This window comes from Oryzias latipes, chromosome 24, assembly GCF_053564925.1.
Source record: "Oryzias latipes strain Hd-rR chromosome 24, Olatipes_Hd-rR_3.1".
Classification (NCBI taxonomy): domain Eukaryota; kingdom Metazoa; phylum Chordata; class Actinopteri; order Beloniformes; family Adrianichthyidae; genus Oryzias; species Oryzias latipes.
In genome coordinates this window covers 11339931-11365051 of record NC_136260.1, presented here as the reverse complement: position 1 = coordinate 11365051, position 25121 = coordinate 11339931, and the positions used below count along the sequence as shown (strand labels likewise).

The 25121-nt window shown below is 38.8% G+C and overlaps 3 protein-coding genes across 12 annotated transcripts in view; 1 reads left to right on the top strand and 2 right to left on the bottom strand.

The window, feature by feature from the left end:
* The window catches only part of LOC101162260 (kinesin-like protein KIF13B), a 28510-nt gene extending 12903 nt beyond the window's left edge, over nucleotides 1–15607 (bottom strand). For 7 of the 9 annotated variants that reach the window (XM_078942429.1, XM_078942427.1, XM_023953262.2 and 4 more), the window contains exons 1-22: nucleotides 15280–15545; nucleotides 15086–15159; nucleotides 13561–13654; nucleotides 9473–9485; nucleotides 9316–9376; nucleotides 8947–9039; nucleotides 7678–7858; nucleotides 7402–7489; nucleotides 7170–7304; nucleotides 6302–6414; nucleotides 6089–6200; nucleotides 5505–5717; nucleotides 4744–4854; nucleotides 4411–4545; nucleotides 4194–4324; nucleotides 2905–2991; nucleotides 2585–2772; nucleotides 2273–2504; nucleotides 1998–2160; nucleotides 1154–1300; nucleotides 839–988; nucleotides 589–708 (exon numbers count right to left, since the gene is read on the bottom strand). In XM_078942429.1, the coding sequence (XP_078798555.1) occupies nucleotides 589–708; nucleotides 839–988; nucleotides 1154–1300; nucleotides 1998–2160; nucleotides 2273–2504; nucleotides 2585–2772; nucleotides 2905–2991; nucleotides 4194–4324; nucleotides 4411–4545; nucleotides 4744–4854; nucleotides 5505–5717; nucleotides 6089–6200; nucleotides 6302–6414; nucleotides 7170–7304; nucleotides 7402–7489; nucleotides 7678–7858; nucleotides 8947–9039; nucleotides 9316–9376; nucleotides 9473–9485; nucleotides 13561–13654; nucleotides 15086–15146 (2628 nt within the window). In that variant the 5' untranslated portion in view covers nucleotides 15147–15159; nucleotides 15280–15545. Of the gene's footprint in view, nucleotides 1–588; nucleotides 709–838; nucleotides 989–1153; nucleotides 1301–1997; nucleotides 2161–2272; nucleotides 2505–2584; nucleotides 2773–2904; nucleotides 2992–4193; nucleotides 4325–4410; nucleotides 4546–4743; nucleotides 4855–5504; nucleotides 5718–6088; nucleotides 6201–6301; nucleotides 6415–7169; nucleotides 7305–7401; nucleotides 7490–7677; nucleotides 7859–8946; nucleotides 9040–9315; nucleotides 9377–9472; nucleotides 9486–13560; nucleotides 13655–14768; nucleotides 14902–15085; nucleotides 15160–15279 lie in introns of those variants that run through there. The other 2 variants (XM_078942426.1, XM_078942431.1) reach the window with 2 other exon arrangements.
* Nucleotides 15608–17134: 1527 nt separating this feature from the next.
* baalcb (BAALC binder of MAP3K1 and KLF4 b) lies at nucleotides 17135–21320 on the top strand. The gene is made up of 5 exons (XM_004083677.4): nucleotides 17135–17262; nucleotides 18137–18327; nucleotides 18437–18661; nucleotides 20335–20534; nucleotides 20653–21320. Exons 3-5 carry the CDS (start codon nucleotides 18481–18483, stop codon nucleotides 20815–20817), a joined length of 546 nt encoding a protein of 181 aa, XP_004083725.1. The 5' UTR covers nucleotides 17135–17262; nucleotides 18137–18327; nucleotides 18437–18480; the 3' UTR covers nucleotides 20818–21320.
* nme6 (NME/NM23 nucleoside diphosphate kinase 6) lies at nucleotides 20601–24623 on the bottom strand. Of its 2 annotated transcripts, none has more exons than XM_004083678.5 (6): nucleotides 24378–24623; nucleotides 24002–24097; nucleotides 22334–22436; nucleotides 22057–22096; nucleotides 21798–21958; nucleotides 20601–21488 (listed from the first exon to the last, which is right to left on the bottom strand). In XM_004083678.5, the coding sequence occupies exons 2-6, from the start codon at nucleotides 24092–24094 to the stop codon at nucleotides 21331–21333; spliced, it is 555 nt and encodes a 184-aa protein (XP_004083726.1). In that variant the 5' UTR covers nucleotides 24095–24097; nucleotides 24378–24623; the 3' UTR covers nucleotides 20601–21330. The 2 variants fall into 2 exon arrangements, with proteins under 2 accessions (XP_004083726.1, XP_011490078.1); XM_011491776.4 differs by having other exon boundaries at nucleotides 24389–24526.
* Between the last annotated feature and the right edge of the window lie 498 nt (nucleotides 24624–25121).

Sequence of the window (25121 nt, the reverse complement as noted above, 5' to 3'; positions counted from 1 at the left end):
CTATAAAAAAAAACAAAAACAAATCTAATTTGTCATTTTTGAACTTTGTTTCTGAGGCTCAATAATCTGTGATTTGCAGATCTCATAAAATGAAGGTTTGACAATTCATTTAAAGATTTCAGCAGAAAAATATTAAACTTGAAATATTGTAATTGCTCAAAAGTGTATTCATTTTTATTTATGACAGAATAATCGTCACAAATTGCCTTTATAACCATCATAATTTAAGAAAATACTACTATTTGCCTTGAACTAACCAGAAGTAACAAAAAAAAACTGTTATTCACAATACAAACCTCAATCTTCAAGGTTGTTATTTTTTTTCTTATTCAATATAATAATTTGAATAGAAATATAGAAAAAAACAACTTCTCTCAGTTTTGCAACTCCTTTTCTCATGCCTGACACAGATTTTGCAAACTTCTCACAGTCACATATTGCCGTTTTCATTTCTGAATGTGATTTTGGAAAGACAGCCGTTTACTGGGCACTTTTGTGATGAGCTGGACATGCAAGAGGCTTGTGCTTTAAGGCAGTAGACAGAGTTTAATGTGCAAAAAAGAACAAGCTAAATCAGCATCCTCTCACCACACAGTTCAGTTTGCGCTCCTGAGAGTCTCCGTTAGTGCTGCTCAGCAGATCATCAACATGTCCAGGACCTTCGTCCTCTCTGCCTCTCCAAACCTGAACATGCAGACGTCCGGCCACCTTACAACAGACAGAAACGTTTTTTTATCTATTAAATTAGTAAATTCAGAAAAAACTGAATTAAATCAATCTTTTTCTATCTTTTACATTCCTGCAGTTTCCAATAAATTCAAACCAGTCGGGTGTCTACCTCTCCTGTCTGGTTGATGATGGGCACTGCATACTGCAGCTTGACGTCATAGAACAAGCAAGCCAGGAAAACGTTGGCCACTCCAATCAGACTGTGGTTCTCTTGCTCGTCGAAGAACGGGTCGGCCCGTTTGAAATAAGACCGCATCACCTACAGGGGGCAGAAATAAACCAAATGACTGCAAAAGCAGATCACTGTTGATAAATAGAATCTTTCTTGTGTATTCAATGTGAAGCTCAACTCTGCCTAATGCTATCATGAGCACACTTCATACTACAACGGTGCAGAAACGACTCTGGCTTGTTCTCCGCTCACAGAATTATCTTCATCGCAGTCCTTCCACTCTTGATACAGCTCCCTCATGTCCACCAGGCGGTTCTCCAGCTTCTCCAGAGCCCAGATCTGCATTCCTCTGCTTTTACGCCGGACCTGGATGGCCGGTTCGCTTAGAACGGCATTTCTCTGCAGTGAAAGGAAAACATTCAAATCCCACTCCATTCACCTCTTGATTTAGTTTCAAAGCGTTCCCAGAGCTCTTTTGATTATGATTGTTGCTGTATTCTGCAGAGCGGCAAGAATTCATTAGAAATTTGCCTCTGAGTGGGATCGTTAGCGTGGAGCCCACCTTCCCATCACTCATTACTGAGAGCTCTCCGTTTACAGGCGCTCCCACTAGCTCAGACCCTTTACCTCAATTCAATTTTATTTGTATAGCCCAAAATCACAACAACGGTCGTCTCAATGGGCTCCCAACGTATCAACAGTTGAAATAAATGCCAGCCAAGACGAGGAAAACAAAGTTTCTACAATGGAGCAGAGCGGGGAGCTTGTGGCCCACCCAGCATATTTTCTAAAAGCTCTTTTTTAAAATGGCATTTTTTCATATGCTCCTGATACGCAATAATTTGTATAAAGAAATACTAAGAAATACTACTTTAATCTGAATTTTCTTTATATTTGTCGTCCAAAACACACTTTTCATTGGAGTGGGTCTTTAAATGCAGCTCATAAGCACCAACTGCAGCCTCAACATGCATCACTAATAATTCTTGAATTATTACATGTCATTGCATTTGAGGCTCATAAATGCAGTCTTTCATTGTCACAGCTGTAATGCAGCAAATTTCCCCACGTTACTTTGAAACTCATCACATCCTACCTTCCTGTTGGCATCTAAGTTGGCTGCAGGGATCTGCAGAGTGACCTGATACTCTGTCTTTCTGTTGAGCTCCTCAGCAATAAAGCTGGCCTCTTGGGCCAACTGTTTGGCCCGAACGATCTGCTCTCTCAGACGCAGAAGGCTGCGAGTCATCATGGCCTCTCTGCAGCACAAAAGCAGGTTTAGCACAAACATGTGACGTCAGTAAAGAGCCTCGATGAATTCTGTTACACTTATCAGATAAAATGCTTCCACTTTACAAAGCAGAACAACACCTGTCTTCACTCCAGCGCCGCATGCGCTTCTGAGGGCCGAATGATGTCATAGATGCAGACGCACCAACAGGGAGCCCTGATGCATCCCGAAAGTTGGGGGATTTGTCAGGGGTGAGCTGCTGACGGAGCTGCTGGAGCTCATGCTCGTACAACAGCCTCTGGCGTTCCAGGGCGGTGCGTTTCTCTTCCTCGTGCTGCCTTTCCAAAGTCTGCAACACTGATTGTAAGGGGTCTGAAGGAGAAAGAAGAGAAAGTAAAGCATGAGCTATACAGACAGACAGCATCGTTGAATGGAGTTGCAGTTTGACCCACCATTGCTGCCCATGCCTTTCATCATGACCTCCCTCTGGGCAAACTCGAAGCCGAAGCTCCGTTCACTCGACACGTCGCTGAGCGCATCCACATCCAGCTCCAGCTGATCAGTGCTCAGACAGGTCTTTAGTGCTGCTCCAGCCTCGTCCTCTTTCCCCGTTTGGGCCAGATGCCTGGGCAAGCTGATCCTGTGTGTGAGCGTACAGGTGTGTTTGTGTGGCACAAACAAGCAGAAAGAGGAAGTGCAAAAGTGGGAAGAAAAAAGTGGATGGGCGTGTAAAGGGATGCATCGCTTGCACCACAGTGATGACAGCTGCTACCTAAAGAAGTGGTTGTTTCCCCACAGGATCCGGTCCCCGTGGTTAAGCTGCACCGGACTGCTGACTGCAACGCCATTTAACCATGTCCTGCACCAAAAAACATCAAACATTAGAGTTAAATCTAAAAAGGAAACCTTTACAGGGGGGGGGGGGGGGGGGGGGGGGGGAGGTTCTATTATTGTACTATTTCCATGCATGATCAGATTTCTATTTTTCCTTCTGAAAGTGATGGAAATATAATATAGCTTCAAATCTACTGAGGTCTTTGACTTTATTATTTACTCAATATAAAAAGCTCCAAATTTACTCTTTTTCACTCTGATGAAAATAGTGTTTTTGGTGAATTTTGCATGTTCTTGTCTGATTTTTTTTTGATGATGGAGGCCATAAATAAAGAAAATTACGCTTTGAATGACAATTTCTAAATAATTTCTCTATTCAGAAGCAGACGATAAAACACTGTTGAGAAAAGCTTGTAGCTGTAACCTAAAAAACTACAGTTGGCGGGCCACAAGGTCCCTGCTCCACTCCATTCTGATGCATCCACTTGCAGACAAATAGATCCATGTACGTCTTTGTTTTCCTCCTCTGAGCTGGTATTTAAATCAGAACTGTACAGCTGGATGGCTAGAATATTGCTCACTATTTTTGTTGCAGCAGTAATGTTAGGATGGGGGTGTGAGAGGCTGCAAGCTAGCGGGAGGGTGCGTAAACAGATGGGTGATGGGAAGTGGGAGCAAGGTTGCTCTGTGCCAACAGCCCCGCCCACAACTCAGAGGTGATTTTCTAATGAACTACTGCTGCTCTGCAGAAACTTTGTTCTAGAAAACGATTTTTCTTTTTAAACTTTGTCTCAAAACCGCATAATCATTATTGAAAGAAAAAAAAATTGGGAACCCTTTTACAATTGATCAAAACATGATTAGAGTCTGACTTTAAGAAAAAGAAGATTCATATGAAACCCAACATGTAGAAAATGTTTGTATATTTTCTAGAAAGGCTGCTAACTTCTTCATCTGTGAAAATCTTATGAGGAAGGCAAAAAAACACACTAAAAGTGTATAAAAGATGATCAGAACAGACCAAAATATTGTGTTTTCTAAGCAACTAAAACAAATCTTTTATTACCTTTTGAGTTTATGGTTTGAAAATAAATGTTTTTTTCTAGCTAAAAAAGTAATAAATTAGAACAATTGAATGTCATCTATATCAGCAGTGCCTCTTTTTTTTTTTTTACTTTAATTTAGCCACAGAATTTTCTCCAGGTTGTGGTGCAGCTTTTTAGCTACCGAGCGTTGCGGTGAGGAGTAAGCATCACGCCGTTGTTCTCTGTGATGTCGATGACACAGTGCTCAGCGTGAATGGCCATCCCACACAGCTGGATGTCCTGCGAGTCGGCTGAGCCCACACGCGTGTGCTCCTAGAGATCACAACACAACACCCAGCTGTTAATGAAAGTACAAAACAGCATTTGCTGCTTCAGCACTTCAGTCTTGTGTTCAGTACTTTTAGATAGTAGACCAGGAGTTCATTCAGGGCTGGATCAGCATTGAGGTTGACCAGGAAGCACTTGTCGTCCACAACTCTGATGCCTGATGACTGGAGCGAGATGCCAAGGCTCTCCAGCTGCTTCTGCCGCTCCTAGAGGAAAAGCACATCCTTCATGTCTGAACACTGTTTCATGAAGGTGAAACCAGAGAGGGAGCTGAAGCGCTCAAAGCAACAGTCTCATTTTAACTTACCGTATGTGCTTTTAAAACGCTCTCTCTTTTACATACTTTTGTAAAGTCAAAACCAAACAAATAAAAAAAATGAAGTTAGGCGTATTTATTTATTCACCTGTGCAACAGCTTCAGTATTCCTGAGTTTCTCCTCCCAGGTGACGGTCATTTCCTGAATGAGTTTTTCAGACTCCTCCAGGCGGTCCTTCAGCTCAGGAGCCTTCATCGACTGAGAGAGACAGAAGACATATTAACACAGTCTTGACACAAGTCCAGTAAACAGTTATGTTTTTTCTCGTGATTATTCTTTTTGACAAGGTTTTGCCCTTTTCTACCTTTTTTTTTTTTTGGAAAATGCTTTTATTTTTTAAGAAACAATTTTTCAACTTTTACTCATTTCTGTGTGACTTTTCTTTTTATCTATTTATTTGTAACTTTGTACACCTTTTTAATGGCTTCTTCTATATAGATTTACAAATAATGATAGTAAATCTACCCATAGATTTATTTTTAAATATTTATTTTATTCGTATTATTTATTAAAAATCTATACATTTCCTTGGATGACAAGTTTTTGCAGCAACCTGTTATAGTATTTTTGAAAGAAATATATCAAAAGCAGGTTAAAGCAAAGCATCAAAGCAACAAGAAAAAGAGAAAAATAACTAATGATTAATTTGAAAATATCAAGTTTTGGAAACAACATTTTTAACTGAGAATAAAACTAATCAAATTGCAATAAAGCTCAAAGTTTCCAGTTAAGTTATTTATTTATTTTTACATTCAGAATATTTTGAAATTGCTTTTGGCCCCCCCCCCCCCGTCATTAAGAATTTTTTTCTGTTTCATGATTTCATTTCTGTAAATCATCATCTGCACCTCAGCTACAGTCAGCTGCTCCCTCAGTTTCTCCACTTCCTCTCGGAGTTCCCGGATGATTCTGGCGTTGGGGTCTTCGTTCACCACAGCATGGTTGATGATGTTCTTGGCCCTGTCGGCGTAACGCAGGGTGGAAAGCGTTTCGTCGTAGTTGTCCGCCGCTGGGCTGATCGTGGCAACCATGGCGGTCCGACTATTTCCTCCAAGGCTGTCCTACAGATGCCAACTCAAAACTGTGAATAACTTGGAATGCCACAGAGAAGAAAACATCTGTGCACAGAGACACCTAAAAAAAAAAAAAGTAAAACTAGTTTTTTGATTTGGATGCATGGAAGACCCAGATGTTTCAAAAGGAGTTTGATTTTTCTGAAAACATTTTGGCTTTGATGCCGTTTTTTAGACAAAGCTATCTTAAACCATAATCCAGAAAGAGAAAAAAAAATATTAAGCAGGGAAATTTAAAATCAACATGAAACATCTTTAAATTTCACTGACAAATGAAACATGACAAAGTTGAAGGAGGTATTGTTTTGGTAAAGACTGAGAAGGCCGTGTTCGGCTACTGTGGAATTTGCAGTTTGTACCTTGAGCAGCCAGGTGAGCACAGAGTCTCTGTAAGGAACAAACTTGCTCTTGTTCTTTCCTGCTCCGTGATCCGCCAAGGCGGAGATAACTAAACCCAGTGTGCTGAGAGACCTGCGGGAGAGGGGGATTGGACAAAAAGCCTTCACATCAATGGGGTAATCTTCGCTTGAAAAGGCTGAGATCGAATGTTTTTTTTTTTCTGTTGGTTTTACTTGTTGATGTTGCTGCCTTCTTTCAGCCTCTCCCCTGCTGCACCGGTCTTTGCAGCTCGCTCACTTCCGGCAAGATCCACCAGGCTCAGCTTGCTGACCTTCTCCCCGCTCGTCTGGAGGAAACGCAGAGCAAATTCAGTACATTTAGGACTATGACTACAGGTGAGGGAAGAAAAAAACCTGTGCAACAAAAATAAAAAAACAACACGTTCACTTCTGTAGGTCTGCAGATCAGAAATGACTCACAACACAACCATCAAACGCTGCTAAAAGTAAATAATTAAAAAAAAACATACTTTTTTTTTTCTCAAACAAGTCACTTTGACCCCTGACAAAACCTTTCCCCCTTTCTACAAACTTCATAAGCAATGAGGAGCAGCAGGAAGTGTAATCTCAGGAGAAAGGAAGTAAATTCTTCATGTATTTTTCTATAGCAACCATTTACTCTATCAGAGCGAATGTGACATCACCCATAGGTAAAATGGGCTTACTTCCTTCTCCAACCAAATGAAGTCCATACAGTCACCATTTTTTCCTAATACGGACGTCCCATGTTGGAACCAGAAAGTGAGAGATGATTGGTTCGAGTTTCCATGGCAACCGCTCTAGCCAGCTAGTGAGCTTGTTGGAAGGCTGTACCCCTCCCACTTCAAAGCGGGATTTTTGTCAATCGAGCGCTTTGAATGTTTGGCGTGAGACCTCATACTTTTACTGAGGTATCTCATTGTCTCATTGGTCAGTTTATAACTTCAATAACTAGCACTTCAGAAAAACATATAATGAAAAACAAAATAGGATTTGCACACTTATAATAAAACAAAAAAGGTGGCAGAGCATTCAAAGTTAGGCAACAACTGCTGCATCTCACCCCGGAGCGCAGGTCCATGAGGGTGTGTGTGAGGATGATGATGAACACGGCGTGTGACCTGCTGCTCTCCTCGTTCATGTTTGTCGCTGCAACCGTGCGAGACTTGTTGCCCTCAGACATCAGAGATTCTATATCCTGGTATAACATGAAGCAATACACACCATTCAAGACAGTGACATCTTTAAAAAAAAAAAATAATAATAATAGGGGTTTCAATGTATATTTGCATTACTTTGTAGCTAGTCACAGCCAGCCGAGACAAACCGTCAACGTAAGGCCCCAGAACGCTGTGCTCCCTCACTTTCAGTGTCTGTCTATTCCTGCAGACAGAAGGAGACATGAACAAACTCTGAATGTGTCAAGTTTATTAATTACATTTAAAAGAGCAATTATCAGCAAGTGTTTTTAGCCCTTAATAAAAGAACAGCTCTGTGGTGTGGTGTGCTTTTTAAACTCTGCACATCCAGTAAGCAGCTTCAGGTTTCTGCACCAGCGCCACCACACGCACCCTTTGGGGTCAAGCAGGTCCCGGACTTTCTCGTTGTAGATCTCCATGTAGGACACTTCCACGGTGAAGGTTTCTCCTTCGCGGGCCTCCTTTACAGTCCGGCTGAACAGGGAGCTGCAGAGGCGAGGGATCAGGCCGGGCTGTTCGCTGGAGCCCATCATGGTGTACGACTTCCCAGAACCTGGAAAACACAAACCAGCCGCTCAAGGAATGAACCCAAATTTAGAACGCTCTGTTTGGATTTGGAAGATAAAAAGCAGAAATAACATTCAGAGTTTAGACAGAAACGAACAGTTGTGGAAGGGGAAAACAAAACTTAAAGTCCCACTACAATCATCTTTGGATATATTTTAGAAGCGTTCCCATTGGTCTCTTAATTATGATTATGCCGTTTTTAGCCAAAATTAAATAAAAAAATTTGCATCTGAATTGTGGACAGGACTGTCCCTTCATGCATCTGTGCCGCTAGCTTACAGCCCCTCACGACCCCAACCTAACATTAATGGTGCAACTATAACAACTATAACCCTTTTTTAATCGACTGCTCTTGATTCACCGCAATTTGAATAATGACATACTCAAAAATGCACTTTTAAACTTTATTTTCTTTATATCTGTCCATCATCAGAAAAGGCTACAACATGTTAAAAACACCATTTTTATTGGAGGGAGTCTTTGATTGACACACTTCATGACCTTAAAAGCCAAGTTGATGAGAAAGTTAGCAACTGCAAAAAAAGAAAAACAGCTAAACTAATAGTTTGTACATAAATTAAAATACCTTAAAACTTGCAGTGCAACTTAAAGCTTTTTCTGGATGCTCTATCGACTTAAAAGAAAAAAACCTTAAACGAGGAAAATCTACATTTCAAAAGGATGTTCCTACATATCTGAGAAGTGAATGCACAAGAGCAAAAAATACTCCAGTTTGTCTTTGACTTTCTTAAACAAAATCAGCATAAAACATGAAACATTACTTTAAAAACTCTAAGAGATAAAAACAAAGATTACTTCAATGTTTTTTTTGTCATGCAAGTTAATTTAAGATGTGTTTCAAAGGAGCGACCTTAAAACAAAGCTGATTTTTTCCCCCCACTACATTATGTTCCCGTTGTATTTTGGCAACACAACCCAGATTGAAGGGGATTTATATTTAGACATGGAACAACAATTACATAAGAGCTAAATGTAGTTGACCTCTAAACTTAATATTTTTGCTTTAAAAAAAACAAAAAACAAATCTTTCGTGTGCTTTCAAACCCTTCTTACCGGTTTGTCCATAGGCAAAGATGCAGGCGTTATAGCCCATGAAGGCGTTGTCCAACAGACTCTCTCCAAGGCACTGGAACACCACGTCCTGACCTGAACAAACCCACGAATCAACATTTCAAATCTGTACATTCTGAACTTTAATAAATCATCTTAATGAGAAAGCTAGAGGGAGGCTGCCCAACTTTTTACAAGACAAGCTTTTTTTTTAAATTGAAATGACTACTTCTGTACATTTTAAGGTTCTTCTAATGTAACTGAACTCTCTTTTTGTCAGTGCTATAAAAAGCTCTGCATATCAGGAAGCCCTGAGATAATAAAGCTGAATGGAGAGGAGCGTCAAACCACAAGCTGTTCATATGTACAGACCTGCAAACTCCTCTTTTTGGGATTCATCCATGGACCAAAAACAGTGATCAAACGCAAAAACCTGTAGTGAAAAAGAAAAAACACACGACATCGGTACTGACAAACAAAACTACAAAGCAGGAAATGAATTCATTCAGAGTGAAAAGTAATCAATTACCTTTGGTTGATTCCTGGGGATGAGAGAAAAATAAAAGATGAATCAAAAGCAATTCAAACACTCAAACATGTCACAAAACGTATTATGACGTCAACTCTTTACTCATATTTAGAGAGATGTAGAAACTGCAAGTTACGTCTTATCAGCTGCCAAATAAAATTATTACAGGCAAAGAGGATCATAACTGTAAAAATCCCCATAAATTCTGCATTCTAGATACTTTAATGTTTTACAACTACCTAATTACTAAACACCATGTAACTTAAAAAAAACACACACACACACACACACAAGCTTATCTTTCGCAGATCAAACAAATCCATCAGTTTTGTGTTTTTTTCTGGGACATTTGCTTCATAAGTCATAGACAGTAATAATAAATAAGAAGTTTTCCTTTTTAGAACAGACCTTAAATTAATCTCAGAGTTTGACTGAAGTTACGTTCGTTCAACCAAACATTTCTGCACATTTGTATTTTTATAAAGTTGAAAAGAAAAAAAAACAATACAAAAATCTCCTACTTATGATTTTGTCTATTAGAATGTGAGAAGATCCTCAGAAAGATCTCAGCAGATCATGTTTAAAACCCAACCAGCAAACAAACACCACATCCAATCCCAGAATCAGGCTTTTGGGCTGCTCTCCATCACTTCTAGACATTTTAGTGGAGCGTGTATCCTTCCCTCACATTATTTGATACACAAATCAATACATAAAAGTGGCGATTTGATACCGTCCAATTCCGTAACAATCTCTATATTTATTATCAAATCAGAAATGAAAATGCCTTTGACAGAGAAGCTTATTTTTTCCTTATAGGCACTTTTAATCAACACAACCCAAATGTCTTTGAGAAAACGGTTTCAAAACATAAAACCCTGGAAATTGGTGTTTACTAGACGGTTTTGATTTTTTTTTAAAGTGTGTCATATGAATATATTCAGGTATTGTTTGCAGTGCTGTGAAAAAGGGGTCATTACATGTTTAGGTGTGGCTCCCCTTCAGCCAATTGTAACTGAGCCGCCTTTTTGTTTGCATCACACGTGCACAAATAGGAAGACAAACCAACAAGGTTTGCCAGAAGCAGAATATTTACTTCTCTGATTTTATACCTTTTTACCAAAATAACTTTGTGGTTTTTAACCAACACTGCCGGTTCTCTCAGTGCTTGATCGATTTTTTCATTCATACCTGAATCTTTTACATCCCTACTTTTTAGCCTGAATTTAACACGTTTAAAAAGCAGCAAAACTAGCACATCACAATAATGCGACTGAAAACTGAACATTTACAGCTGTACTCATATTTTTCACTCTCTTAAGAGTTTGCCAACTTTCCAACATCTTTTTAATAGTAGAATCAATGTTGGTCCTGAAAAGGCCTAAAAAAAAAAGCCTGAAATAAAATATAGCTTCTGTACACGAGGACCTACTGCTTCATGAAAGAGCAACAGAAAGTCCCGTTTTGATCAGGGACATTCCTGAGATAACTCAAGGAGTCACTTTAAAAAGGAGGAGGAGGAGAGTCCACGACCTTCAGAATAAAAGTATGCTCCAAAGATGCTGTAGACGCAAATAATCATCTGTAAAACCAAATGTTGCTTTTCAGGTACACTTTAGGGGGTTAGATTTCAAACAAAAATGTGTCTCTGGTTAAAAAACAAAAGCAATAAAGAAGTTTCTTAATCTTCATTCTGTCAGATGTCTGAACAGCCCCTGCTGTATCCCAGCATGCAGCTACAGGGATCCTGTTACACAATAGCTGCCTCTGAGGGTCACCAAGGTGTTTAGGAAAAAACTCACAGGCAGCAAGTTAGCCCTAGGAGCACAATACCTCTGATTAGAGACCAGCCTAACCTATTTGTAAATGATTTTTGGGGTGTTGTAAACACCTAATAGAGTTTTAAGAAACCTCTTTTGAACTCTGTGGTACTGCAGTGGCAGTGCCTTTGTTCCACTGAGCAAGACAAACCTGTTAACCTCTATCCCCAAAAGGGAAACACGCCTCTCATGGAGCATGGCTAAGCAAACCAAACGGATGCGAGAAAATCATCAAAAGTCCAAACATAAGAAGATGAGATGCACCCGGCATCCCTTCCAGAGCAGGGGGAGCATCAGATTGGAGCAGATCATGCAGGTGGCAAACACCTGGATCTGCTGCTGGATGTCATGACTCACTGAACAGATGTCATTTCTGATACACACCCACCCGTAGTTTGCTTTTTGGAGCTGAAGGAACAAGATAAACTGTGTTTTTTTCCCTGTGGCAAACAGGTGGAGGAGATGAACTTCAGAGGCCTATAGATCTAGAAATGCAACAGACCGTTTACCCGGAAAAGCTAAACAAACGGCGCTGGATGGAGAAGCTTTAGAGTCAGCAACGGCTGCCGTTGTGCATTGACTCACCTGTGAGGGAGCAGAATCAGGGCCAACAGGCCGGAAAGCTGATAAACAGGTTGAAATATCTGCAGCTGATTTTGTTGTGCCAAAACAGAACTGACAGCAGTGCACAAGACACGGACGACAAAAATACAACCCTGATCCCTACAAAACCATAAAAAGCTTCTATAGCATCTGGATCCTGCTTGTTTTCTAGGTATCAATGCCCTGGATCAGGTGTGTTTACTCACCCAGAACCTAGAATTAACAGCAAGTTGGGCAAAGATTGCTAGAAAACAAGCAGAGTGATCTCGAGTTCCACTATTCTAATGTAAATATCACAACTTCACAACTGTTTAATTTCTCTCCAGGAGTAACACAAAAATGTGTGAATGCAGCAGACACATGCCGGTAGCAAAACCAGGAATCGAACATTGTTTCTATGCAAGACTTGACTGCCTGAGCAGGACTGAGCAGGATCAGACACACCCTGTGTCAAGAGAGACAACATTCAAGGAGGAGAGGCAAAAAGAGGAGAAACTTCAAGGCGGGTGGAGAGCAAAAACACCACAAACAGGGTCAAAACAAGACCCAAAGGGTAACAACGGGAAAAATGACTCATTAGTGAGGGACCTGCAACCTAAGCTAAGGAAATTATGCTTCTGTTTAGTCAGAAATTGTTAAAAAAAATCTGCATTTATTGTTGACACTGGTGTGACTAGAAAGTAAGTGCTTAGCCCTTTCCAAACCATAATGCCATTGGGCAAAAACTATCTGTCTAAAACATTTGACTAAAATGAGAATGAAAAAGAGCAAAAGTCTCGGTTTAATCGAGTTTGTCCACACATGCTCCATTAAGCGCCGCTGAGCTGTCGGTGAAGTCTGCAACAGTCGCAGACATTGTTTCCTAAGACTGACCTAAAGTCCCACTGCGATCATCATTTGGTTTATTAGGATTATGCCTAAATCAAAAATCCTGTGTTTCTGCAGAGCAGCACTAGTTCATTAGAAACTTGCCTCTGACTTGTGGGTGGAATCGTTGCTGAGAGCTCTCTGTTTACATGCTTTCCCGCTAGCAATCCCCCAACCTAAAGCTCCGTTCACACCACCCTCTGCAATGCTTATTCAAGCGTCCACTTTCAATGAAGTCTATGTAAACACCCTTAAACGCGCATTTTGAGTTCCAAAATCTCACATTTACGTTTTTAGGAACGCTTTTGGGCTCTACTTACAAAACATGCCACCCATGTAAGACACATGGTCAGTTAAACCAAGTCAAACTTTGACCAATCAAGACTCTGACTTTCAGACATCTGTACACAGCTGTGAAAGAAAATAAAAACTGTTTTCAAAGTGTACAAATACACTAATGTCTCAGATCTGACATTTTACATACATTTTAATAGGAGGCTAGCTGAAATCTGTGACATCATTGGGTTTTTGTTGTTGTTTTTTTTACTTTGCAGCTTTTATTTGGAACCAGAAAGATGAAAAGACATGGATCGTTCTAGCTGGTTAGCATGAGCACAGACTGGATCATATTTCATTAATAAAAATAAAAACTTTGTTTTTGTGCAGCGTTCAAAAGCAAAGAAAAAAAAACAGCAGGAATACAAAACAAAAAGGAGTAAAAGCTGAATGCAAATGTAACTACCAATGTAAAGGGTTGACTTAAAAAAAGGTGATGATATCAACTGGCATGCAGCTTACCGAGGATCTCCTTGATTCAGATTAGTCATGGCTGGATGCAGAATTGTCTGGTTTCCGTCCATTTGCACCACACACTTTGTTTTTAGGTCTTTTTCTAAAATACAAACAATTGCCATTTAAGTTATTTCAAATAAGAGTGAGCAAAATATCAGTATTTTTTTTAAATAAATGGTGATTATCATAACTTTTCAGCCACAACTCCATTTTTTTTCATGCCGATGAATCATTGAGACTTGTCTGTGCAAACGTTATAAGCGGTTTACAACTGGCCTACAGGCAGAATGTTCTTCATTTCATGCTCTGTCCATGATTTAAAACACAACTTTTCTCCTCACAGGTTTTACATTTGGAACAATAGATATATTCTTGACAAAAACAATTGAACAACAGTCGTTTGATAATAATATCAGATGAGTTAGTCAATTATTCAATCAACAGGGTCAACCCTACACTGAATTTATGCAGTTCTATAAGATCCCCGTTTCCATGAAGAACTTTTCAGATGTTCTTGATGGTGTTTCCCTCAACCTCACTGATCTTTTTAAAGGAACTTCTCCATCCGCTCCCCAACTCCAGCTTCACGTGACGGACACTGCTGTCGGAAAACTCTGGAATTCACTTCATGCACACATTTGTTGGGAAAAGGTTTGGCTTCTGTTTGACAAATATCTTGTAAACAAGAAAGTGAAAGAGGTTTCATTCAGGATCATTCAGAGGTTGTATCCAACAAATCCATAAATCCAAAGGCTAAAAAAAGATATTGCTAAAACTGTTCTGTTTTCAATTTGAGGAAATGTTGATACATTTATTTTTTTTGGGACTTGCAGGAACACTAAAATGATTTTGGGACAGATTAACAAATCTGATAAAATCTAAAATGTATCCACATTTTACTTTAACATGGAAAAACATCTTATTTGCTTTCATTCATTATGATAGTAAACCTTTGTCTTAATTTTATTGAATAAATCTCCTGATTTTGTAAAACAAGTATTATATTCACAAAACTAAATTTACCCATAAAGCTCCAAATTTGGGGGGGGGATTTATTGGCCCATATAAGATTTTACTTACTTTCCATTTCCCCCAGTACAAACAAAAAGAGCAATTAAAACTTTGAACAATTGATGTAGAGTTTAATGTGGATTTGTTATTTAACGTCTGTCATCTGTGTTTTCAATTAAAAAAATAAAAAAGCTGGGTCCCACCTTCTCTTCCTCATTCCTTCTGCAGGACAAGCGTTTTGGTTGTTTAAAAAAGGAAGGACTGCAACTTCCTATCAGCGTGGAGCTGCGAACGTGCAGCTTTGGACCAAAAAGTTGAGGAACGTGGACCGGAAATGGATTTAATTGGATCAGGTGATGAGGGATGGGCAGGAAATCAAAAGTATGGCAGCTGGTTTTTCAGGACAGTTCATCTCTGAGCTCACACTACCAATTAATTTGGTTGGGAAGGGCGAAAAAAAGTATTTTTCAAACATTTTATGAATAAAGTTTATTTTGAAAGTGGGCGGGGCGTGTCATACCTCTCCTGTTCATGGGTCGCACTCGAACCGCGACCTTTACGTTGGCGTCGTTGTCATCCATGGCTGCACTTGACCTGAATGAATGGGGGGGGGGGGGAAGAAACAGTTCGAACTCTTCAACAAAGTTTGCCCCCCTTTTAAATCAGACCAAAACGCCCCATAAGTCTCCTTTAAACTAAGTTAAGGAAACTTACGGTGTTCAGGAAGGCAGCGGTTGCTGTCGTGTCCGACTCCAAGACGCTCCGTCTTGAGCTAACCAGGGAAGCTAACAAAAACATACACGGGGGTCAGACGTGTCAAAGGTGACCGCGGGCGGCAGCACCTGCCCCCCACCCCCGGTACACCTGACAGTAGGTCTCCGTGGAGGTCCACAGACACTCACGGCACTCCGCAGCTGACTCCTCCCGCTCCTCCACCTGCTGCATTTCCTGAAACCTCCCGCAAAGATCAGTCAAGCCAAGTCAGCTAAAGGGATTTGCCGTGAGATTTAGTTGGTAAAGCCTCCAGCTGCTCAGGTCACACTGATCAAGAGGAGACGCAGTGCCACCGTGTGGACTATTGTGGAACTACAACTGCATTAGTTTAGTTGACTGTTGACATGTGTGCCACAACCCTCAAAAATGACAAGTTATATGCATGAAAATAAATATAAAAAAATGTTAAAAGTGAAATTTGCAAAAGAAATTAAGTTATTAAGATGAAAGGTAAACACATATCTAAGCAGCATTTATTGAAGTGAATTCTATTAAACACTTTAATTTTATAGAATAATGCAGCTCCTCCACCACACAAAGGTTTTGAGGTGTTGACATCAGAACAAATGAGCAGAACAAAAAGGTCCACATCTGATGGCCAGTGAGTGTAGTGTGCCTAAAAAATAGGACTACACTAGGCCAACTGGCATTTTCTTTCAAATCTGTAACTGAGGGTAATTAACTTGCAATGCACTTCAAACTATGTAAAAACTTTAAAAGAATTGACCTGGATACGACACAATTATTAACAAAACAGACGTGTCAAACAAATATATATGTATTTATGTCTTGGGGACTTGAAAAAAAGTCAGATTTAAAGTAAACGTTGGGATTTTGTGTTGCTGCTTCTCAATTTGTTAAACATATTCAGAAGTTTAATGTCATATTCGGCTAGTAAGTAAGTAAGTAACTTTTTAAATATTATGAGAACAAGAGATTTACCTCTAACATTGACTGCAAACACCAGCTTCTTGAGATTTCTTAATTTTGGATGTTTTCAAAATAACGAAACGTTATTTTATCAAACTTTCAATAAATTATAGCATTTCCCATCTCAGTTTTGAAGTTTTACATTAAATAACTTCATGTTAATCAAATTACATTTGTAGATAGACTTGCTTCAGGGTTACTAGGAAATTGATTGTTTTCCTATTTTTAATTATATATTTTTTACATGGCACTGCAAAACAACTAGTGGCAAATGAAAAAAGGGAAAATTGCTAAAGAGTTTTGCATGAGGTAATAACGGTTGAAGATCATGGAAATTGTCAGGAGAGTCGAGGGTAACTATGATCAGAATACAACTTTTTGAAATGTACTCTGCAAATGTTACAAAAAAATTGTGTAATTGAGTTTTTGTAATGTTCTAAATGTTCAATAAAAATCGTATAGAAAACAGCAAAAAAAAGAAAAGAAAAAGAAATACAACTTTTTTTGCACAAAAGAAATTGTTAGCCACATGAGCCAGCAGGTGTAAAACAATTTTCTAGACAATGAATCCGTAGCAAAGACTGAAAAAAAAGTTTTAAAAAACTGAAAGCCAGAGATGTTTACTTGTCTGTTTTAAATAAAAAAACTGTTAACAGAATTATAAATGTGTCAATTTGTAAACTTATTAATACGAAATGGTTGTATTTTTTAATACTTTTGAAATAATGGACATTGACAGGATAACTTCCTTTTTTTATTATTTTATATAGATTAAAAAAGAAGATCATCACATATACACAGATGCAACAAAATTATTTTTAGGAACTTCCTTTTGTCCTGAATGTCCCTGAACGCACAGACTTAGCAACGCGAGATCTTACGGGATCACAGTGAACAAATCAGGTGTATCGCGGTGCGCATTGATTAAAGCAGTAGGTGTGGGTGGGGAAAGCGGTGGAGGCAGTGATTGTAAACAGAGGAGCGCTGCAACAGGTTGGTATCTAACCAGGCTATTTTTCCATGTTGGGTTTGCTGGTGAATGTGGCAGAATGCTAGTAAATGCTGGTTAAAAACAGGGTTGTGTTTTAAAAGAATCTGTGCACCTGTTTTGCGTTAGCGTGCTAACCACTAGCATCTATTATACTCCCGAAAATAAATAAAATATGTATGATTTATTTACCTAAAAAAATAACCGGTAAATTATATGTCGTCCCTCCCAGTAGTTGTGATAGAACATAACTGTTTGGTTGCCTCAGGGGTCCATTCATCATGGCGACCTACTTACACAGCATCATTTTCTCCTGCAGGTTTCGTAGGAGTCCGCTAGTCTGTGATCATAACTATAAAAAGCTCCAAATTGTAATCCGGATCACAGAGGAGCAATAGTTCAAATCTTTTACAAAGGGAAGGAAAATACTGCATTAAATGATATAAAAATCAATAAATACCCTAATCTTCTAATAGAAAATGTTATTTTCACCTTTTCGATAATATGCAATTATGTTCGCCTTAAAAAAACTTTTGCCATAAAAGAAAAAATGTTATAAATGAGAGAAAAGGCTGTAAAGTCCGTTTTTATTTTTTCTAATTCCTATTTTAGAGTTTAAATCCAAAGCAAAAGTCGGAAAATAACAAAATCGCTGCACAATTACAATTAAGAATGATTACAAATAAGTGAAGAAATAAGTCAGATCCAATTCAATAACAGTAGTGGAAAAATATGCCTTTAATCAATTAAATGTTAAAATTAAAGTTGTCTTTATATCTTTTATTTTGAAAAGAACTGTAGATCTGTTTGAAAGAATGATCTGTGTTAGTTAAACTGTGTAAGAGAAGGCGCCACTCACCTGTTTCCCTATTATTTTAGGTGGCTACATAATGGTTGGGGTTTGGCGCTTTTCTGTGTACTTTGGTCTGCTTGGCCCTCTTGATCGTCAGAAGATGCCCGTAAAGGAAGTTATCTGAGTCCAGAGGAACAGAGCTCCAGGAAGGATAGACAACCAAACAGACGAAACTCATGAGGGCTCTTAAGCTTGTCACACAGCTTTCCTCTGAGCTGTAAGTCTGCTTATTGATTAACAGATGTAATCCTTAACATTAACAGATGTAAAGCTTTAAATGCATGCTAGACCTCCTTTTGTTTTGTTTTGCCATTTTGCCCTTGAAGGTGAATTGAGTTTGTAGGTGAAGGTGTTGTGTAGAGGCTGAGTTATGGGCTGTGGGGGGAGCAGGACTGATGCTCTGGAACCTCGCTATCTGGAGAGCTGGACCAAAGAGACGGAATCGACATGGCTTACGAGCACAGACACAGACATCCCGCTGTCATCCATCCAGAGCATCCCGTCTGACAACTCCGAGGTCGGCTTCATCTCTGAGAAGAACATCAGCCCAGGTAAGGAGGCTGCATGATTTAGGATTTAAGAAGGGAATTTAAAATTAAAGCTAAAATGGAAAGAGGGAAACGCTTTAGGAAAACAACATTTTTCCACATTTCTGAGGGTTTTTTTTATGCTGTTGCAACTATTTTATTTCATAAAGGTGTGTCAATATTCATATTCTTTGGCTATAGAAGCCATAACACTTGTGTGGTGCATCATCTCTTAATGATTTAGGCTTTAGCCTTCCAGCTCTTTGCTTAACTAATGACACAATATGTTTATTGAGCGTACGGATTATTGTTCTGCAAGTCTTTTGATTTCTTAAAAAGCTACTATATTAGTGACATACTTAACCACTTTATATGCATCATATTTCTTACCCGTTTGCTTTCAATCAAAGCTTCCAGCTTGTGGGTAATTGTCAGTGCAGTGCTTATGCATTTTATTTACAATAAATCAGTGTTGTATGGAGAATAGCAAATACATTTAAAATAGTTGTCACACTGTGGCAAAGAATTGTGGGGGGGAAAATCAATTTTTTTCTTTTTTCCAAAGGTTGTGCAACCAATTTTCAATGCACCAATATTCAATGCACCAGAGCTCCTGAAGCAAGTCTAGAAAATCAACTTTGTGCTGGAAGAAAGGAGCTTTAAGGCTCCATGTACTGCCTCTTTATGAAATCTGTTTTTTGTTGGCAAATTTGTCTTTTCACACAAACGTGTTTAAGTGTGTGCGTTTTCTTTGAAGCCACGGGAAGATGACTCAGTAAAGGGGTAAATAACAGGCTGCTTCAAAAGCCACAGAGCACACACACACACACACACACACACACAGATCTTTGCTCTCATGGCAACAGATGCAGCTGCTGGCAAATCCAGGTTGATGAGCATTGACGTAACACAAACACAAAAAAAAAGAGACTTCCACTTCACAATAAAGACACAAAAAGCACATCCACAAATGGGCAAATTAGAGAAAAGCTTTGTACTGTAAAGACTGCTTCAATGGTAAATGTCACCAGTGGGCTCTTGACTGACCTCATAAGCAGCAGCAGGTTGTGGGTTCAAGCCCAGCTAGTTAGTTTCTTTTTTAAATATATATATTTAAAACAAGTATTTTAAAATCTGTCAAATAATTACTTTATTCTGGTAATTCTTATAGAATAAAAGACCTGCGCCTTCTTAAAACGGTTATTTACACTCCTGCTTTTTTAGCTACGTTTTTATTTTGAGTAAGAAGAGAAATCCATTAAGCTCAATTAGTAAAGAGTGTGTTTGATCTGAACATTGAGCAGTCTGCTGGGAATCCAGGTCTTTCTGATGCAGCGGTCGAGTGCGGAACAGGGAACCAAACGCCTTAAACATTCAAAGTTTCCCTCCGATCATCTTTGCATCTATTGTAAAAGCGTTCCTAGTGGTCTTTTAATTATCATTAGGGTTCATTAGCAATTTTTCAGAGTTGTGGGCACGCCCTTCCTATCGCCTATTACATACCATTTTAAGCTTTATTTTCTTTATCTATGCCTTCCATCATCAGAAAAATATCACAAGAACATGTTTACAATTTTCATCAATGTGAGTGTTTAAGGAAAAAGAAGACTTTCAATGATGATGTTTGAAGTGAAACCAAATTTTTGCAGATTATTAAGGTCAAATCTCAAAAACAAATCTGTTTGTCTTTATTGCAGTTCCAGACTTTTTTGAAGACGGCCTCCCTCCTCCGGCTCAGGCGTACCTGAAGGTCTGCTCGGCCGTGTCTGAAGCCAGCCTGAACAACGTGACGCCCAGCAGCCCGTCATCCATCCTGGCCTCTCCGAAGCCGGAGGCCGCTTCACCTCCATCAGGAACCACAGTGCAGCGCAGAAGTGTTCTCCACACAGAGGAGATTGTAAGCCTCTCACACCCATTGCATACCAATCAATGGTTAAACCTTTCAAAAATAAAAGCTTCAAACTATATTAAATAACTTCTTTATTGTCTCTGTGTTTGTTTTTTACCATTTACAGACAAAATGGCAGGATAATCGGATGTCGACTAAACAGGTGACCATTACCGTGACGCAGAGCATCCACCAGGTAGATAAAAATGGAAAAGTGAAGAAGTCTCTCACAACCTATGAGATCATGAAACCTGTGGAGACTCTAAAACAGGCGGCCACTCAAAACACATGAAGGCAGGACGGAGCCAGGTTCAACACAACTGTGAAATCAGTGACATGAATGTGTTTTTGTACAGAAATCCTTATGGTCTCATGGACGGTAATTTCATACATGAATATGAATCATGTGCCAATGCACATCATGACGTGTGTTATTGTATGTTTTGACATAAATGAGAACAAAAAAGTGAAACTGTCATTTGGTCAGAAAAAAAACATCTCTAATAATTCATTTGTGCCAATAATAGTATTTTGTGAAATACAGGGTGAATAAAAACACTTCTTGCTGCTTTTGATAAATGGTGTGTAATGCTATCATTGTGTTTTTTATTTTAAGTGTAAATATTTGTTTTGGAAAAGAAGCACAGCATGTTGTTACGGTTTTACCGTCTGTGCCGATGACTGATCAGGCTTACTGTATCTTGTTTTGCACAAATGAGTTTACATTTTGTCATCTGTGTATGTGGTTTTTTTTCATCCAATAAAGCTTTAAGGTCCAACATGACTTCATATAAACTGAGTCATCTTAAGGTTGTGTTGCTGCTGATAAAACATGGACCTGGTTCTGATGGTCATAGGTCATCTTTCCTGATCTGAACAGCGGCTCTTCTTTCTCCATCCAGTCTGCCGTGTGGAAATCTGGGAAGAAGAAGCTTATCTCTCTTTGAGCCGACTCTGGAGAATCTGATGGAGGGGAAAAAAAAATCATATTTGAAGGTGTCAAACTGAAGAACAGCAGTTAAAGTTCTGTAAATTAAAAACTTTGCAAAAAGCAAAGAAAGGCTGGAAGTTTATTTGTTTTAAACTTTAAAATATATATATATATATACCCCACTTATGTTGGTAATTTCGGTATAAATTACCAACGTACAGCGTAAAATAACCTGAAAGAACTGGATTATGTTCATGATGGTAAAAGCATTAAAGTCCCACTCTCATCTTGTTCTGGTAATTGTAATAAATGATTAAAGTTGGTCTTTAAACATCTCTAACCTGAGCCATGAGTTGTGTTTCTTGTATCTGTGAGCCCAAACTGGGCCCTGATAGAATTCGGGTCGGTGTATCTGGCTCTGAACACTTTGGTCGGTCCCATCAGTCCCCTCCAGTGACGGATTGCATCTTCTCTGGCTAAAACATACGCTCTCATCGGACCACTGCGAAGAATTTTACATTGATGGTTTCAACATTTGTAGGGGGGCAGCACACAGGATTACTATCAGTCATTTTTTTTTTTAAAGACATGGAGGCTCACCTCGACATAAATTCAACAAGTCTTTGATAGAAGAATCGGCCTGAAAATAAAGGCAAAACAGGGTCATCCATGCTCTGTTTTTTCATTCTCTTTGCACGGCAGCCTTTAAAGTTGGCTTCTTAGCAGCAAAGTAGGGTGATTCACTTGTTTTTGCCGTGCAAATGGTGTGACGTGTCGGCCAATTCTGCCTCCTGACTCAATTTCAGTCACATGGATGAAGAACAGCCTGCCTTTGTTCATTTCAGAAAATCTGCACAAGCACACGCTGTGCGCACACCTGAATGCTCGGCGTAAAACTTCTCCGAGTCCTGCCGTTCCCACACCAGATCCTTGCATCTGACAATTTTAAAATCGTTATCTAGAATTTTCTGGTGAAGAGCCTGAAAGATAAATCAGATACATCAATTTGTTAGTGATATTTAAACAAAAACAAAAAAGGTTTCGAACCATTCAAACAGAATTCATTGAGATACAAACAATCTATAGGAGTCAATCAGTAAGAGCTACAGTGAAGCAAAAATGTATTTGGGACACACAGGTTCTGTAAGTTGGTCCCTTTAAAAAGGAAAGAGGTACACATTAACTGTGAAAGACACAATAGACAAAAAGAAAAGAAAAAAAAATCGCATAAGACTTTTTAAAGAATTTATTTGTATAATGGAGCCAAAAATGGTCAATAATTAAAGTTCACCTCAACAATCTAATGTAATCCTGGTTGTCAAGGACAGAGGTCAAAGGTTTCCTGTAGGTCTTCACAGGTTTACAGACACTTTAGCTGCTATTTTAGTCCATTCCTCTATGCAGACCTTCTCAGACCTGTGATGTTTTTGGGCTGTTACTGGGCAACACAGACTTTCAACTCCCTCCACAGAATCTCTACTGGATTGAGGTCCAGACTGGCTAGACCACTCCAGAACCTTGAAATGCTTGTCACGTAGCTACCCCCTTGTTGCCCTGGTGATGAGTTTGGGATTTTTGTTATGCTGAAAGATCCAGCCACATATCATCCCCAATGCTCTTACTTATAGTTTCTGCCCAAAATCTCACTATACATGTTCCCATTCAACTTTTCCTGAAGACAGATCAGTTTATCCACCCTCTTTGCAAAAGAACAGACCCAGAGCATGATGTGTTCTTCCAGATCTGGTATACTTCTGGGATGTTTCTTCATCATTACCAAGATCATTTGTACATAAAAAGGTGAGATCTTCTTGCACAAAGCTCCAGGTGGAGGGAGATCGCCAGTGATCCTGTGTTTCTCCTATCTACTAATATTTGCTCCAATAGTTGATTTTGTCTCATCAGGCTGCTTCCTTTTTGTATATTGGTTCATCCCAGTCTTGTTCAGGTGAATAATCGTGTCCTGGTGTCCTTTGACAGCTCTTTGTTCATCATGGAAAGGTTGCATTCTCACTGTTAAAGAGTGTGGACAGGTGTCTTTTATACAGATAACTAGTTTAAAAAGGTGACATGAATGAAAAATAGAAACGCTACATAAAGAAGAAGTAAGAGGTTTATGAGAGGCAGCATTCTTACTTGTTTATAGGGGCAAATACTTATTTTCTTCTGCACCAATTGACACATTCTTTAAAAAGTCATACAATATGATTTCCTAGATTTTTTTTATATTCTGTCTTATTTATACAGAAATTTACATTACAATAAAATATGTCGTTGCAATTTAAAATCTACGTTTTCCTTTTCTTTGCAATCAGCTGAAACTTCTCTCTGAATTTCCTGAATATATATGGTCAATAAAGATTTACTTCCTGCTCTTTTATGCAGTTTTTCACAAGATTAGGCTGTTAATTAAAATAAACATCACACCCAAAATATATGTCAGATTCAAAACTGTGTGTTCCTTTTAAACTTTATTTTAACATTGTGTTTTTTTATATGGCGTCAACCTTTAGTGTGTATGTTTGGATTTACATTGAAGGCTGACCTCCATCATCAACGGATGAGCAACAGCATCAGGCTTAATGACCGCCAGAGTGAGCTGCAGCACTCTGGACAGGTGGCGAGTCGTCGGGAACATTTTCTGGTGAACAAGACACACAAGCAGCTGTTAACCAGAACACGTGCGACACAAAACACAAGTGGACTCCCGTTTACACGACGATGCTCAGTGAGAAACACACGAAAAACAAACACAAATGTGGTTCTTGAGGCGATATTGTGAGTTATTTTTTACTACAGATAATAATCATAATGAATACATTATAATAATAATAATAATAATAATAATAATAATAATAATAATAATAATAAAGAATCTTTCGCTGTCTTCAACAACCCAGCAACTTGCTCATTTTACCGACCTCTGACTCACTCTGCGAGGCTTGTGTCCAAAATAACAAGCGGAGGAGGCGCGTGAGCAATAACGGTTAACGCAGCCGCAGAACGCAGGCTATACACCCGCTATTCGATCTGATTTCAAACGTTCAATACCCTACATAATAGATACTTATTTTCACAATACCACTTTTTTATTTTAAACGTTAAAGTATCATAAAATCATAGTTTTAGCTATGATTAAACCTCCTCATTACAACATGTCCGTCCGTAAAAACAATCCCCCGAAACTAAAGCTTAAAAAAAGTTCCTTCTGTGAAAGGAGTAGAAACAAACCTCAAGTAAATGTATCAGAATCACATTTAAACAATTGATTACGTTTTTCTTTTTAATTTCTCGCTTTGTACAGCAATAAAACTTCAGAAAGTTAACGATTTTTAAAAGATTTATTTTTAAAGTTATAAACATGCTCCCAAAAATTTACCAAGGGACCTTGCAAACAATCAGAGTATAAGTTTCCCTTTCTTGGTTAAACTACTTAAATAATTTATCATTTCTTTTTTTGTTGTTGCCTATAATAGGCAATGTATCCCTGTTAATGGCTTTTCTTGCCAAGTTTCCCCAAACTAGCACCAGATTGCTTTGTTTACATTTATGTAGACATAAAAGCAATATTTTAGAACCTTGCAGAAGTACTCAAAAGCTTTAGTAGCACAAAAACGACAATGCAAATTTTCAATTAAATGAAAATTGTAATATTAAAGGAATAA